The 15,227-nt window shown below is 33.3% G+C and overlaps 1 protein-coding gene across 5 annotated transcripts in view; it reads left to right on the top strand.

The window, feature by feature from the left end:
• Nucleotides 1–15,227, top strand: part of NIPBL (NIPBL cohesin loading factor) — a 180,625-nt gene that overhangs the window by 56,199 nt on the left and 109,199 nt on the right. For 4 of the 5 annotated variants that reach the window (XM_057708175.1, XM_057708179.1, XM_057708176.1 and 1 more), the window contains exon 2: nt 13,882–14,024. In XM_057708175.1, the coding sequence (XP_057564158.1) occupies nt 13,961–14,024 (64 nt within the window). In that variant the 5' untranslated portion in view covers nt 13,882–13,960. Of the gene's footprint in view, nt 1–13,881; nt 14,025–14,944; nt 15,029–15,227 lie in introns of those variants that run through there. The other variant, XM_057708178.1, reaches the window with a different exon arrangement.

Here is a 15,227-nt window from a genome sequence, read left to right as displayed (position 1 = left end):
TCTGGAATCAGACCTTGGGCAAGTCACTTACTTTTGTATGCCTCAGGTTTTATTATCTTAAATGAAATTAATAGTAGCACCTGTTTAATAGGATAAGGATTAAATATGTAGAGGATAAGAATTAATTAATAGGATAAGATTTAAAATATGTAAATATGAATGAACTAAATATAAATTAATATGCAATTAAATATGTAAATGCCTTAGAACAATTCCAGGCATATATTAGATGCCAAGTATCATCCATTATTATTGTTGTGAAATTTATCACTATGTAATTATATGTTACATGGTGATTATTCATAATATCACTCCTAATGGACGCTCTAAGCTGTAGGAAGATATTAACTATGTCTGAGGGTTTTTTTTATTGTTTGGGTTTTTTTGTTTTTTGTTGTGTGTGTTTTTGGTTTTTTTTTTAACCACATTAGACTCCAACACCCACTATCTGTCAGATCCTAGTCTAGGTGTTAGGTGCTCAGTGCATGATGGTGAACACATAAAGATTTAATGTTTTAAAAATCAAGAACTCAGATCATCAAGAAAAAAGAAATGAGTCACTTACAAATTTCATTACCTACTGATAAGCATTCTTAATATTAACAGGTACTGGTGAAAAGAAGCTAAACTACTTCTTCAAGTCCAGGCAATTCAATATTCTGATTGAAATTGAAAATGTTTTATTTCCATTTTAAGTTTAGTTTCCTTTTGTGTTTCTGTGTAATAGCGACTTGTGTCAAAATATTATTTGATAAACCTATCTTTTTACATCCCTCTTTTCTGCACATCTTCCCCCTCCCCACCAATTGTATCTAGATTTGTTAAACAACTATAAAAGTCCTCTGTAATACACAAAGTCATTTTATTCTGTGTTTCCATTAACCTTCTACCTCAGGATATAGTTGATGTTATATTTTCTTTTTAATAATTTGTGTTTCATAGGAAGTTACTTTTGTGTAACTCATCATTATATAAATCAGAAACTCCACTTAAAATTTAAAAACCCATTTTTCCTAATAAAGATTGACTGATAATGACAGAATTTCAGTACCTAAAAAATTTTTTTCATTTTATATACAGAAAGGATATGGCATTTGATGTTGTGAAAATCTGCATTTTGTGATTAGTTCACTGAACATTAGCTTACTAATTTTCAAAAATATACATCCTTAATTATATAATTATATCCTATAAAATGGCATAGTGGGAGGGACCTAGTGGAAATTGTTTTGAAGTTTCCTGTAGATAATGTGGATGAGAAATTGTTTTTCTCCATTATTTCTTTTCCTATAAATTGAACTATTTAAAGTAATTTTGAGATGTAGCACCTTAGTAAGGAGTTGTTTGTTATTGGTTTTAATTGACTTTTTACAAGGTTATCTTCCCTGAAAACTATCCCAATATCTTTTTTCACATTCACTAGCTATATTATGTAATTACTATATTTGGGTCTCTTGAATTCTTTTACGAATTTTTAAAAAATACCAATTACAGAAATAGAGCCTGAGGGAAACATGATGTCTTCATGCCTCCTTGTAGTCAAATCATAGAAGAACACATTGATAAGTTGGACTTCACCAAAATTTCAAAAGATATCAAGAGAATGAAAAGGCAGAGCAAAAGATGAGGATAAAATATTTGCAAGTAGTGTCTAATAAAACTTTTATCTAAAGTATATAAATTATGCTCTCAGAAGTCAGTAATAAGATTGCCAACCTCTATTCTAGACCTGTCCTTACTGGTCATCAAAGCAGAGATGTTACATAGGTAGTTGGGTATATGAGTGTAGTGTACAGGGGAGAAGTCAAAGTAGGAGATACAAATTATAGTCATCAGCGTACAGATGCTATTTTAAAATCATGAGATCAAATGAGATCAACAGCAGAGGTAGGACAGGAAGATGAGAAAGAACTCAAATAGGATTCAGGAGTGGCCTGTGTGCTGTGAGGAAAAACCAGAAGAATATGTTGTTCTAGAAAACAGAATTGTTCAAACAGAAGGTTGATCAACTCTGTGGAATGCTAAGCCAAGTCAGATGAGATATGAGGTTTGTCTGTCACAGTTAGCAATGTAGATGCATGCCATTACTAATATGGCAAGACTTCTGGTGGAATGATGAGAATAAAAACATATAACAGTGTGGTTTCAAGAGAAAGTAGAAGAATTAGAGATGAATATGGACAACTGAAGGAATTTTGCTGTGAAAGGAGACAGAAAATTAAGCAGTTGTTTGATGGAGGGTATAGGACTCGGGGTTTTTTTGTTTTTGTGGGAGTAGTAGGAGTTATCAACATATAGATGTGTATATGCTGATTGGAGTGATCCAATAAGAGGGAAAATTGATGATACAGAAGAGAGAAGACAGTTGCTGGAAATGACATTTGAATGGGTTAGGGCAGAAGAGGGATCATTAATGCATATTATGCATGAGTTATCATGATGTTTTTGCACATCTTCTATGTGTACCCTTTCTCAGTTGTTCTTTTAGGTCCTTTAAGTAATGATCTTAAGCTGTTGAATTTGAAGAATTTCCTATATAGTACCTGAAACATATCCATTGTTTTCCTACTGAGTTATCCAGAGGACCTGGATAGGCATTTTCCCAAAAAAGGTATTATCAAAAAGTCAACAAGTAAGGGAATTCTCCTGCACTGTTGGTGGGAATATAAATTGGTACAGCCATTATGGAAAACAGTATAGTGGTTCCTCAAAAAATTAAAAATAGAAGTACCATACAATCAAACAATTCCACTTCTGGGTATTTTTCTGAAGAAAACAAAAATACTAATTTGAAAAGATACATGCACCCTATGTTCATCACATTATTTACAGTAATACGGTATGGAAGCAACCTAAGTGCCCATGGATAGGTGAATGGATAAAGAAGATGTGGGTGTGTGTTTGTATATACACACACATATTCTTTTTTATGGCTGAGATATATATATATCTCTCTCAATGAAATCTTGTCATTTGCCACAGCATGGATGGACCTAGAGTGTATCATGCTAAGTGAAATAAGTCAGACGAAGACAGATACCATATGATTTCACTTATATGTGGAATCTAAAAAACAAAACATATGAACAAACATAAGACAAAAACAAAGTTATAGATACAGAGAACAAACAGGTAGTTGCCAGAGGGGAGAGGGGTGAGGGGATGAGTGAAATAGGTGAGGAAGATTAAGAGGTACAAACTTCCAGTTACCAAACAGATAAGTCACAGGGATGAAATGTACAGTGTGGGGAATATAGTCATTAATAATGTAGTATCTTTGTATGCTGACAGATGGTAACTAGACTTCCTGTGGTGGTCATTTTGAAATGTGTAGGACTATCAAATCATTATATTGTGGACCAGGAACTAATAACATTGTTGTGGGTCAATTATACTTCAAAAACAAACTCCTAGAAAAAGAGTTCAGATTTGTGGTTATCAGAGGCTGGGTTGGGGGGTAGGAAATTGAATGAAGGTAGTCAAAAGGTACAAGCTTCCAGTTGCAAGGTAAATAAGTACTAAAGATGTAATGTGCAACATGATAAACATGATTAATACTGCTGTGTGTTACATATGAAAGTTGTTAAGTGAGTAGATCATAAGAGTTTCCATCGCAGGGAAACATTTTTTTCTCTTTGCATAAGATGATAGATGTTCACTAAACTTATTATGGTAATTAAAAAAAAAATTCAGAGTAGCCAAGAGTTTTTTGAAAAGATTCTTAGGGAAGCCAAATTCCAAATAGCTAACAGGACCAAGATGACTGATAGTCTTATGACTATCTTATGACTATTTCATACTTTTACCATTTAATATTTATGTAGAAGTCTTCGTGTATTCAGGCTTTTCTTATATTTTATATGCATCCAAAAAATTTGCTTGTATGTGTTTAAACAAAAAGAATTACAAACTTCAGGATCTTTTGCTTTCTAGTGGTGTGAATGATCATTTCAGAAGAATCTGGCCAATCTTTGATGGACTAGTGAAAAAATATATATATGAATTTAAAATTTTTACAGTAGTTGAAAGTGTGCCCTCTTGTGGACTGTTCAGTAATTTTACGTAAAAGCATTTTCTCATTTTAGATTAAATTAGTTGTATATCAAGTGTGTTATTGTCAAAAGTTGAGACCTTTATCTAAATGTTATAGTTCTTTAACACATCAGCCTCATTTAGAAAGAAATTAAGTGACCACTGTTTGATTTTTGCGTGTCTAATACCATTGTATAGAAAGCCACTTGTGGGATAAGATTCAGTCTTAAACTATATTGAGATAGGCTCTTTCATTTGCAGTGGAAAAGAATGTGAGAAATAAAAATTTTGGGTGTGTCGGTTTTCTAGTAACCCAAATAACTCACAGTATCACTTGGAAATTTCCTTCAGGGCCTCAAGACTATTTTTCTCCTGATGAAGGTTGCATTTTTGCAAATTTTGTTAGCATTAGACATCATGTAACTACTCTGCACCTCTGTAAGTAAGTTTAACTGTCATAATCAACTGGGACCTTTTAAAGTAATATTAACTTAAAATTTTTATTGGAGCATAGTTGCTTTACAGTGTTGTATTAGCTTCTACTGTACAGCAAAGTGATCAGCTGTACATACATATATATCCCCTCTTCTTTGGATTTCCTTCCCATTTAGGTCACCACAGAGCATTGAGTAGAGTTCCCTGTGCTATACAGTAGATTCTCAGTTATTTATTTTATACATAGTATCAGTAGTGTATATATGTCAGTCCCAATCCCCAGTTCATCCCCCCCGACCCTTGGTATCCATATGTTTGTTCTCTACATGTGTCTCTATATCTGCTTTGTAAATAATATCGTCTATACCAATTTTCTTAGATTCCACATATATGCATTAATATTCGATATTTGTTTTTCTTACTAATTTCACTCTGTATGGCAGTCTCTGGGTCCATCCATATCTCTACAAATGACCCAGTTCCGTTCCTTTTTATGGCTGAGTAATATTCCATTATACATATGTACCACATCTTCTTTATCCATTCATCTGTTGATGGATATTTAGGTTGTTTCCATGTCCTGGTATTGTAAATAGTGCTGCAGTGAACATTGAGGTGCATGTGTCTTTTTGAATTACGGTTTTCTCTGGGTATATGCCCAGTAGTGGAATTGCTGGGTCATATGGTAGTTCTATTTTAGTTTTTTAAGGGACCTCCATACTGTTCTCCATAGTGGTTGTATCAATTCACATTCCCACCAACAATGCAGGAGGGTTCCCTTTTCTCCACACCCTCTCCAGCATTTATTGTTTGTAGATTTTGTGATAATGGCTATTCTCACCAGTGTGAAGTGATAGTAGTTTTGATTTGCATTTCTCTAATAATTAGTGATGTTGAGCATTTTTTCATGCATTTGTTGGCCATCTGTATGTCTTCTTTGGAGAAATGTCTGTTTAGGTCTTCTGCCCATTTTTTTTATTGTTTTCTTTGTTTTTATTGAGCTGCATGAGCTGTTTGTATATTTTGGAGATTAATCCTTTGTCAGTTGGTTTGTTTGCAAATATTTTTTCCCATTCTGAGGGTTGTCTTTTCATCTTGTGTATGGTTTCCTTTGCTGTGTTAAAGCTTTTAAGTTTAATTAGGTCCCATTTGTTTATTTTTGTTTTTATTCTCATTACTCTAGGAGGTGGTTAAAAAAGATCTTGCTGTCATTTATGTCAAAGAGTGTTCTGCCTGTGTTTTCCTCTGAGAGTTTTATAGTGTCTGGCCTTATTTTTAGGTCTTTAATCCATTTTGAGTTTATTTTTGTGTATGGTGTTAGGGAGTGTCCTAATTTCATTCTTTTACATGTAGTTGTCCAGTTTTTCCAGCAACACTTATTGAAGAGGCTTGTCTTTGCTCCATTGTATATTCTGGCCTCCTTTGTCATAGATTAGGTGACCATAGGTGTGTGGGTTTATCTCTGGGCTTTTTATCCTGTTCCATTGATCTATATTTCTGTTTTTGTGCCAGTACCATGCTGTCTTGATTACTGTAGCTCTGTAGTATAGTCTAAAGTTGGGGAGCCTCCAGCTCTGTTTTTTTTCCCCCTCAAGATTACTTTTGCTATTTGATGTCGTTTGTGTTTCCATACAAATTGTGAAATTTTTTGTTCTAGTTCTACGAAAATGGCATTTGTAATTTGATAGGGACTGCATTGAATCCGTAGATTGAATTGGTAGTATAATCATTTTGACAATATTGATTCTTCCAGTCCAAGAACATAGTATATCTCTCCACCTGTTTGTGTTGTCTTTGATTTCTTTCATTAGTATCTTACAGGTCTCTTGTGTCCTGTAGGTTTATTCCTAGGTATTTCATTCTTTTCGTTGCAGTGGTAAATGGGACTGTTTCCTTAATTTCTCTTTCTGATCTTTTATTGTTAGTGTACAGGAATGCAAGAGATTTCTGTGTATTAATTTTGTATCCTGTGACTTTACTAAATTCATTGATTAGCTCTAATAGTTTTCTGGTGGCATCTTTAAGATTTTCTGTGTATAGTATCATGTCATCTGCAAACTGACAGTTTTACTACTTCTTTGCCGATTTGGATTCCTTTGTTAAGGTGAGTTCAAATGAAAATGCATGTGAAATAAATTGATAAAAACAAGGAGCAAGACTGGTTAGAGAAATATATAAAGTTTTACTAATTGTTTTACTTCTCAGTGAACATACACATATTTTATAAACTGCTTTTGAGACATCCTAAATCTCAACAGATTTAGTTCTTGGTGACTTCTCTTTCTCTTCATAATGGTACTCTATAATATTAAATATGTTAAGATATAACAACATTACTGAATACACATTATTGGTATCCAGCATGGTGGTTGCAGAGATCTCAGGATTCTAAAAGCAAAGTATGTGTTTAGAGAGAGCTTTAGAGCTTTGTTTTATTTTGCATTTTTCTTATTTAATGAAAATAATTTAGAACTATAGAAAAGGAGAAATGTTTAAAGAAGTGAGAATTTTTACAGTACATCTGATTGGGAAATGTTTTTGAGCTAGGATTTGAAGACAGTCTTTTGAAAGTGTCTTTAAACAGAATGTGAAAAATTCGTTCTTGAGTAGTAGGCAGTAAAAAGGAATCTGGAGGTAGCTTGATACAGTGAAAGGATTATACTGGAGAGGTGCCACTCCAGGGAGTCACTGTTACCTATTTAAAATAGTAAATAGTACAGCGTGGATTTGTTTATTTACTTATTTAGCTGCTTAGGATTTATATTCCACCTATTTCCCAAAGGAATTTGAGGCGGCTTATTCTATTAAGTGTAATATAAACTGAGACCATAAAAATATACTAGTTTTAAGCCCTCACCAAAAAAAAAGAAAGAAAAAAATTAACATTACTAAGAAAAGTGCCTTTTCTGTCATAGCAATGTAGATATTTCCAGTTTTATGTCCTTCAGATATGCTTGAGGATGTAGGATTTGGATAGAAACACCTGAGTTCAGATCCCAGCTCTGCTGTGTGCTGTCTGTATAGCCATAGGCAAAACATTTAGGCTCTTAGCCTTTATTTTTGCATCTGTGAAATAGAGATCATCTTCACAATCCTCTGACTTTGGTAATTAAGAAAAGGTTTGTGTTAATGTCTGGCACTAAGAAGTGCTAAAAAAAAAAAATATTTCCCCTACATATGTTACCTGGTCTCTTGTCTATCTCATCTATTATTATAATTTAACTGTTATCAGCCCCCTATGGATCACTTCTGTATTTATAACTATAGTTCTGGCCTCTTTTGTCAATTCCAGAATTTCTAACTTCCGCCTTTAAATATCTCCAACAACTGGATGTTACTTTGGTGTTTTAATCTGAGTGAATCCAAAATCAGACCATCATTACCTTCAATACTGCAGTATTCTTCCAACAACTTTCTGCCTCCATTTTTCACTCTCTACCACCCCATCTTCCTTATCACTCTTATTTTAGTCTTACTAAGTTCACTTATATCAAGGATAGGAAAAAAAATCAGCATTTCATAACAAATTCCTTTACAGGCTCCAATTCACCTTTATGGCCTTCTGCTCTGGCCAAAGTGCTAATGAAGGTACCCTGCATATTCTGTTAGTCTTTAACAACTAGCACAGTAGATTCGTAACATAGGTTTCATATATAGTTATATAAATATCCCAGAGAAATCTGTACATATAGCAGCAGCTATTAGAAGTCTCATTTAATGTTTTTCATTTTAAAACATTTTATATCATTGTTTTTCTGAGTTATAAAATAATTGTCTGATAGTTTCTTTTAATCCAAGCAATGCAGATATAAATACTACAAATATGGGAATTCCCCAAAATCCCAGAATACATCCCACCCCCTAACCATTGTCAGTGGTTTAAAAATATATTCTTAACCTTTTTTTATGCCTAGACGATCATTTGTATAAAAATGTATTTTAAACAAAAATGGGCTTGAACTGTACACATTGACATTGTTTTCAGTTAGCAGTATATCTCATGTAGCTCTTCATGAATTTTAAGAATCTTTGCCATTGCTTTTAAAACAAATTTGCTCCAGGTTGTGGAGGGATTAAAATATGGAGTAGTCACACTAAAGTTGGTTCAGGTTTCTTTTTTCTTCCAGTTTCATTGAGATATATCACTATGTAGGTGTTTTATTGGCATTTATCACTGTATAAGTTTAAGGCATGCAGCATGATGGTTTGATTTTTATATATTGTGAAATGACTACCACAGTAGGTTCTGCTATCATCTGTCTTCTCATATAGATACAATAAAAGAAAAGAAAGAAGAAAAAAGGGGAAAAATTTTTTCTCCTTAGAATTTAGATTTACTCTTTTAACAATTTTCCTATATATCATACAGCAGTGTTAGCTATAGTCATGATGTTGTGCATTACATCCCTCATGCTTGTAACTGGAAATTTGAACCTTTTGACCACCTTCCTCCAATCTCACCATCCCTCCCCCATCCCCTGTGTCTGTTAACTGCAACTCTCATCTCTTTTTCTGTGAGTTTTGTATTGTTTTGTGTTCGCATGCACGCACACACGTGTGTGTGTAAGTTCCTCATATAAATGAGATCATACAGTATTTGTCTTTCTCTGACTTATTTCACTTACCATAATGCCTTCAAGGTCCATCCATGTTGTTGCAAATGGTTCAGGTTTTAGTTCAATTATTTTATTTTATTTTATTTTTTACTTTTCTCCTCCTGGAAGATATACTCCCTTTACAACATTCCCATAGTCAAACTCCAAATTCAAAGAGTAGAGACTGTTTCCATCTTGTTAACCATTGCACTTTACTTGGCTAGCGTAGTGTCTGCCACAGTGACACAAAATAAATATTTTGGATGCATCATCATAAAGGGCTAAATAATATAAAAACATAGTGTGTTCTTTTGACTACCGCTTATAACTAGAGTAGTAGCTAGCTATATGGAGTTGGGTGAACTATTGATCTAACCTAGTATGACATTTTGAAACTATTTTAACTATCAAGTAAAAGGAAAATGCTTTAGTTATGTCCAGATAAAGGTGAAGCATACTTTTCTGGAGAACAATACAGAGTAGAATTTAATGGAATTTCAATTATTAATTTAAGGCAGACTGAATGGCTATTATGGGAAAAGTTAGCAATTTGATATCTTATATTTAGCATACATTTATCTCATCATTGATATGCTCAGAAATGGAGGAAGTAAGGGGTTTGTGCTTAACAAGATTTATTAAAATGTTATTATATTATGCCAGTTTTGAGAAGAGAAGTTATGAACTTGACATAAAAAGTATGAGGATGTTAACTTATTCATTATAATCTTTTATCAAAGACTGATTTTCTTCACAGTCAGCTTTGCTTACTGCTATATAGTCCAGATTGAGAGGAAGGTAAGAGTGCTTGAAGTACCATAGAAATGTGAACCAAGTACAGAATAGATGTGGTTATAAATTATGAAGTAAGGAGTCTGATTCCGTAAAGCAATAGTTGCCTTACTTTATATTTACATGGTATAGTTTACTGAATAACATTCATTTAAATTTGATGTTTCAGTTGAGCTATAAAATAATATTAGAAAAAGAATGAGACATATCTGCATTTATGAAAAATTTCTGATATAATGTGACAAAGCAAGAAGTTTCCTCATTAAATAAAACTGGAATATTAGTACCTCAGGTTTATATAAAAATTGAATGAGAGTACATTTATTGTGCTTATTACTAGTTTTTATTATATACTTGGTGCTCAATAAATGCTAGTTTTCATTTCTACCACTTTTTCAGTACCAAAAAAGTGAACTTGTTGAAACAAGATTATAGACATTTTTTGGCTTTGGGATACAAAGTGGCTGTCCAGGGAAGTTTATCTACCATCAGAGTATGAGATTGCCTTTTATTCCAAATCCATTTCAATTTGAATATTATTAATATAACTTTTACCAGTACTGTTTTTTTTAAGAACTTTTATTGAGATATAATTGACATATAATAAACTGCATATATTTAAAGTGTACAATTTGATTTTTTTTTCTTATTAGTAATGTGTATATGGCAATCCCAATCTCCCAATTCATCCCATCCCAACCCCCCCCCCCCCCCCCCCGGCTTTTCTCACTTGGTATCCATATGTTTGTTCTCTACATCTGTGTCTCTATTTCTGCCTTGCAAGCTGGTTGATCTGTACCATTTTTCTATATTCTGCATATATGCGTTAATATACAATATTTGTTTTTCTCTTTCTGACTCACTTCACTCTGTTTGACAGTCTCTAGGTCCATCCACATCTCTACAAATGTCCCAATTTTGTTCCTTTTTCTGGCTGAGTAATATTCCATTGTATATATGTACCACATCTTCCTTATCCATTCATCTGTTGATGGACATTTAGGTTGCTTCCATGACCTGGCTATTGTAAATAGTGCTGCAGTGAACATTGAGGTGCATGTATCTTTTCGAATTATGGTTTTCTCTGGGTATATGCCCAGTAGTGGGATTGCTGGGTGATATGGTTACCAGTACTGTTTTATTTTCATTTCTATCATTTAAATTAGGAAATAATAAATTTCAAAGTGAAATTAAATGAGTGAAGAACTAGGGTCTTCAGAAATCTTGGCAAGTGCTTAGAAGTTCCTTTCAGATTCATTATAATGGGCTGAAGTGGAAATTTACAATTATATCTTTCACTAATTAACCATTAGTAATTGTGGGTGAGTGTGCCTAGGACTATTATACTTATTTGTAATACTGTGGTGAAATATATACTGGAATTTCAGATAGTAACTTGTAGTAGGTCTTTTAGAAGTAGGGAATACTTGTATTGCAAAGACCCCTTTTCCCTAATGCACCTGTTTCTCCTCTGTTCCTCTGAAGTGTTTTTCCAGTTAGCAGTAACACTGTTAACCTTCTGGATCACTTACTATGTGCCAGGTAGTATGTCAAGTGATTTCCATGCATTATTTTATTTCATTCTTATTACCATTTATGAAGTGGGCTACTTTCTTTACTCTTCCATTTCTTTAAATCAGCAACTTTCAGACTGCTTTGGTGACCCATGATTAGAAAGACGTGTTGCCTATACTCACAAAGCAATGTGCAGTATAGCCTTATATTTCTGTTCTCTCCATCCCTCTCAGTATTGATCTCAACCCACTGAATTTATTTTACAATCTACTAATCAGTCACCATTCACAGATTTTAAATGAAGCACTGCCTTAAGCAGCAATTGTAAAGCACTCGTTATAACCTTTTCCATTTGGTTACCATTTCATTCTGGACACATTCTTCCCCAGAGATGATGACTTTCAGCTTCAGTTTCAGCAGTTTCACAAAAGACAGTGTACTTTCACAGAGCCAGGTGAACCAAACACTGCCCAATCCAGAGCCAGAAATACCATGTCTAATTAATTAGGAGTGTGTATATTCACTTTGAGTTATAGGCATGTTGTTTCTTGATGGACTTTGGTCACCTTCTTGCATAAGGCAGCAACATTTCTATAGATCACTCACATTCAGCAAAATCTATGACCTTAACTAAAATTTTAAGTCCTTTTCTACCAAAGTCTTCTGTTCTTCAAAATCTTCGATTCCATGAAATTGTCACAATTCAGCAGTAAGGTGTAAATATTTATCAGTAGCCGTCTACTTAATTCATAGTTAAAGCACCAAGCAAGCATTGTTGCTCCCCACCTTTCCCCCCTTACTCCCAGTTTTGAGTCAGCATCAGTGTTTAGATGCTTTATTATGTCAACTGAGAAAAATCTTATGGCTAGATTTATTAATCTTCCAATTCATACATGGTAACTAAATATGTAAATCTTTTTAGGCTAAAACAAACTCCAGCCTAGGGTTGGGTCTACTTTACATGTTACTCACCTGAAAGAGGAAAATAGAATAAAGTCGAGTAGCCCACAATAGAATCCCCAAGCATATTGTCCTTCATGTGTTCCTATCCTCTGAAATAAATAATCAGACATGGTCACTTGTTACTTAATCTGCTTGAATGAATATGGCAATTTATATGTACAACAGTGAGTCATATATGAATAACAAGAGGCTTTGTGTTGTTTTATACATAATTTGCTTTCAGTGATTTTCCCCCCATCAATTACTATTTATAGATTAGAACTTTCTTATTAACCTAAACTTAGAAAAACTTTGTTGTGTTTTGGTGACCTCTGTCAGTTTTTAAATTCTGCTTTTTTAAAGTGCTTGATGCAACTGCTAAATATTCAGTGCTTCTTTAAACTTCTTTAGTGATTATTAAATAATCAAATTAATTGCTTCAAAGTTTGAAGTCCATTGTGTAGCAAAAGGAAAAATGGAGGATGACCATAGTATATTTACTATTTCCTGTGCCTTTTCCCTACAGTGGGCTTCTACTAGCAAGTTTTATGTCAGTCATCCAGCAGAGGAAAACAGTGTTTTTTCCTTGGCCAGCTACTAGAAAAGAATGTACATATAAGAGGCCATTAAAGGAAAAACAGAATAAGAAATGATTACTATTGATAAAAAGACAGAATAGTTATCTTTAGAAGGAGCTAGAGTCGTTCCATGGATGCTTGCTTTATAGCTGTTGAATCACACATATATGTTTCAGGAACTTTTGTCCATATATCTCATATTTATAATAAAAGTGAGGAAAAAGAAAAATCTTAATTTTAACTACTTATATACTTCTACTTTTCTAAAGAGAAAACTTAAATTTTTAAAATTGCATTAAGATGTAGGAGTAAGGGGAGTTACTAATGTTATTATAGTGTTTTGAAGTTTATAACTCAGAAAACTTAGAGATTCTCTTAAAAGTTACTGACTAGCAGATATAACCTCAAAAAAAAGAGAAACATTTAAAATGTTTAAGCTAAAAATTACAATTCGATTTTCTGTTTTAGCACTCTGTCTTAGATAATTGATGTAGAGCAGACTTCTTTTGTTTGCTGTTTAGTTTATGAAGCTATTTAATAAAGACACATCTTTTAGTAATGTGCACATTATTTACTAGAAAGGCAAGTTGAAGCTAAATTTTTATGTATTTATGATGTGGAAAAGAAAATAGTGCTTGTCAAAAGTGAGTATCCATGTCCAGTAATATAGCCTACTAGTTACACAAACTCTTGAGCCAGATTGCTTGGGTTCTGATCTTTGCTCCACAAGTTACTTAAAACTCCCTATAAATTAATTTCCTCATCAGTAAAATGCAGACAATAATAGTACCTACCTTACTTGGTTGTTGTGAGTACTAAATGAGTTACTGTATGCAAAGCATTTTGCAGTGTGTAACATACAGTAAGTAGTATATGCGTGATGGCAGTTATTCTGCAAACAAGAAAAACAGAAAATTTCATTTCTTAAGCATTTTCCTAGTAGTAGTATATTTGACATATTGTTACAAATAATTGTCTGTTTTTCGTTGCAGTGTTTGGGAAATGGGAAGTAATGACAGCTGGCACCTGAACTAAATACTTTCATAGGCAACACCATTCCAGAACTTCAGGATGAATGGGGATATGCCCCATGTCCCCATCACTACTCTTGCGGGGATTGCTAGTCTCACAGACCGTAAGTTTGGTTCATTTATCTAATTGATGTTCTACTTTGACATGGATGTTTAAAGAGACTATAACAGTAATTATTTGTAGTGTCGTAAATTACAAGAAGTGTGTGAAAATTTTAGATTTTGAATGATACACAACATTATTGTTGTTATGTTTTTTGGTTTATTGGCATAAATGTGAAAGTAACAAAACTAGTGTAGTCAACTAATAATAAATAAGAGCTTAATTTCTGTTTCATCCTAAGGACCCATTAACAAATGGTAGTGTGTGTTTGTTTAAAGGTCTTACATGGTAAAGGATAAGTGCAAAAGTAAGGATCAAAGAAGATGAAACAAAGCATTAAGAAAAATCAAAATCAGATGCAAACATGGGTTTGCCTATAGGAACTATTACAGACTTTTAAAAAAGCATTTATGGAAACGATAACTAAAACTACCCTTCAAAGAAGAGAATTTAATAGCCCAACTTAATCTGATTTCTTAGTGATGTTTATTTTGGATGTCATGTTTAGTAATCTTTTGGAGTTTGTCATAAATGTCAGGAGCCTGTTTAACCCTGAACACTTAAGTTTAAGAACATTGTCATTCTCTTGAGATTTAATTAGTATAGCACATTATTTTAGAGACTCATTCTTTTGGTAGGCAGCTCTAATTCTTAGTCCCTGAGTAGTAATGCAAAAAGCTACTTGCAATGTTAGTCCTTATCCTACCTGAATAAATAAAGGGAAAAGGGGGGATATGAGAGGGAAGGGTAGACTGTGAGGAGATGACATACTTTTCTTTGTATAGCAAGCATTATGCAAGACATGGGGCTTCATAAAAAGATCTATAAGAAAATAACTTCAAGAAATGTTTTAATCAATTTTACCCCCAATACTGTTTTTTTCTGTTATTAATTTCCAGCTGATTTAAGTGGGGGTAAAATAGATAACAGCCTGCAGCTTGCAGCAGGGCTCGTTTATAAAATCTGATACAACAGGAAGTAGCTGGTGGGGTTAGAATAACTCAGGTAAGAAAGCTTTTGAAACATTCTTAGTTTTCGTTATCACTTTGTTATAGTTAAGGCATAAATTCATGTAATATGTAGGAGTGCAGAATCAAATGTACTACCAGGAATTTCTTTTTTCTTTGGTCTGCCCATTATCTCAGCTGTACCTCATTTAAAAAGTTTGCCCAGTAAACCGTACTTATTAAGTAATAAGTTTCCC

Source organism: Hippopotamus amphibius, chromosome 15, assembly GCF_030028045.1.
Source record: "Hippopotamus amphibius kiboko isolate mHipAmp2 chromosome 15, mHipAmp2.hap2, whole genome shotgun sequence".
NCBI classification, from domain to species: domain Eukaryota; kingdom Metazoa; phylum Chordata; class Mammalia; order Artiodactyla; family Hippopotamidae; genus Hippopotamus; species Hippopotamus amphibius.
This window is presented reverse-complemented; position numbering and strand designations above follow the sequence as displayed.